This window comes from Trypanosoma conorhini, assembly GCF_003719485.1.
Source record: "Trypanosoma conorhini strain 025E chromosome Unknown Tco_14.4_contig_00641, whole genome shotgun sequence".
NCBI classification, from domain to species: domain Eukaryota; phylum Euglenozoa; class Kinetoplastea; order Trypanosomatida; family Trypanosomatidae; genus Trypanosoma; species Trypanosoma conorhini.
Window position 1 is genome coordinate 1 of NW_021704731.1, and position 1,519 is coordinate 1,519.

The 1,519-nt window shown below is 50.6% G+C and overlaps 1 protein-coding gene across 1 annotated transcript, besides 1 other annotated feature; it reads right to left on the bottom strand.

The window, feature by feature from the left end:
• Positions 1 to 254: 254 nt before the first annotated feature.
• On the bottom strand, positions 255 to 1,349 carry Tco025E_07820 (putative suppressive immunomodulating factor; the record flags this gene model as incomplete). The annotated part of the gene is made up of 1 exon (XM_029374679.1): positions 255 to 1,349. The coding sequence occupies one exon, from the start codon at positions 1,347 to 1,349 to the stop codon at positions 255 to 257; it is 1,095 nt and encodes a 364-aa protein (XP_029225204.1).
• A 110-nt stretch (positions 1,350 to 1,459) lies between these two features.
• Positions 1,460 to 1,479: a microsatellite.
• The last annotated feature ends 40 nt before the right edge of the window (positions 1,480 to 1,519 follow it).

Genomic DNA, 1,519 nt, shown 5'->3' on the forward strand with positions numbered 1-1,519 from the left:
GTCGTTTCCTCTTTGTTTACTCTCACCAAATGTCTCGAGAAATCTACACGGCTAGGGCATGAATGCCTAGTTCGTGAAAGGAACTGGCCCAGCTCTATGCAGTAACAATAAAGAGAGAATGGAAAAGTAAAATCTGACACACGAAACTACAATCATGTCTGTGTGTCTGTGTGTTTGTGGGAAGATGGGGCAGTGGGATGCGTGAGAAAAACTCCCAACTATTATCTCTCCCTCTATGTGTTAATATTTCTTTCTCATTCGGATTCCATCGAGACGGTTATCCCATACTGCACTGGGCTTGCTGCATGCAGCACATTCTTGCGGGCGATTAGGGCCCAGTGAATCACCCCGTTGAAGATACCACGAATGGTGGCAGCGCAGACACCGTCACTCTCCGTTTTAACGGCCCCCACAAAAGGCAAAACTGCAGTCCATTCACCCACCTGTTCCTCCGAGGGTTGCTGTAGGATGGTGGGCACACGCAGACGAAAACCCTGTGAGAAACCCAAGGAGAGGTGCGCACGGGACTCCGAGAGATCAAAGTTATACCCACACGCCACCATCGTGTTAGGCGCCATACGTTGGTAGAAGGCCACTCGAGCCGTATTCCAAGCGTCGTTAGCACGCACCATTTTCGCCCCAATCGACCAGTTGACCCCAGTGAAGCCTAAACCCGCGTATAACACATCCATCTGCGCTGAAGTATCCTCGTGTTCAAGGTAGGACAGTTTTTGGCGCTCGAAACCGGCCCCAAGAAGAAGGTTGAAAAATCTGGTTCCACAATCCACCAAAAGATCACTACTTCCGAGTCCATTGCGTTGATATCCGAGCGAAGTGTAAAAATCACGTCTCTGGTAATCTATAGTGGCCACCGACACGTCCTCAGACGCGGGCGCAATCGTATTAACAGCAATGCGACCCTTAAGCTCAAGGCCTTCAAGAATATCGATTAACTTAAGGTTGGTGGAGACGACCCCCTTGTTGGTCAACGTCAGGCCCTGCTCAAAGCGACAGACACGCGGAATATGGAGGCCACACCCAAGTTTGACCTTGCCAAACGCTGTCCCATCGTTGTTGAGAACCAGGCGTGGAGAAAAGTTCATGTAGTTCGTCTTTGTGGGCGACACCGCCGCCGCCTCCCCCGCCGTTGCATGCGTCGAAATATCCGGCTCACCTGACGCCGGTGACGAGGTCGGGGAGGTGGTGAAAAAGAGCTGCTTCCCTGGAAACGATTCAGAGTACTGCCGGGACTTCACCGCCACAAACACCTGTGCGTCATCTCGGAATGTTTTCTTGAAGAAATCATCAACAACCCCAAAGAAGTCTCCCAACTTGGACGGCGGATTCATTAGCGCAGGTGCCACTAAACCTCTTTTTTTTTGTCACTAGGAGCTGATCCAAAACAGACACGTCTTTTTTCTTTCCCCTTTTTCTTCTTCTACCTATTCTTTTTCGGTGCATATATATAGATATATATATGTGTGCGCGCGTTTCGCCCACCAAGGCAAACGCGCCGCGG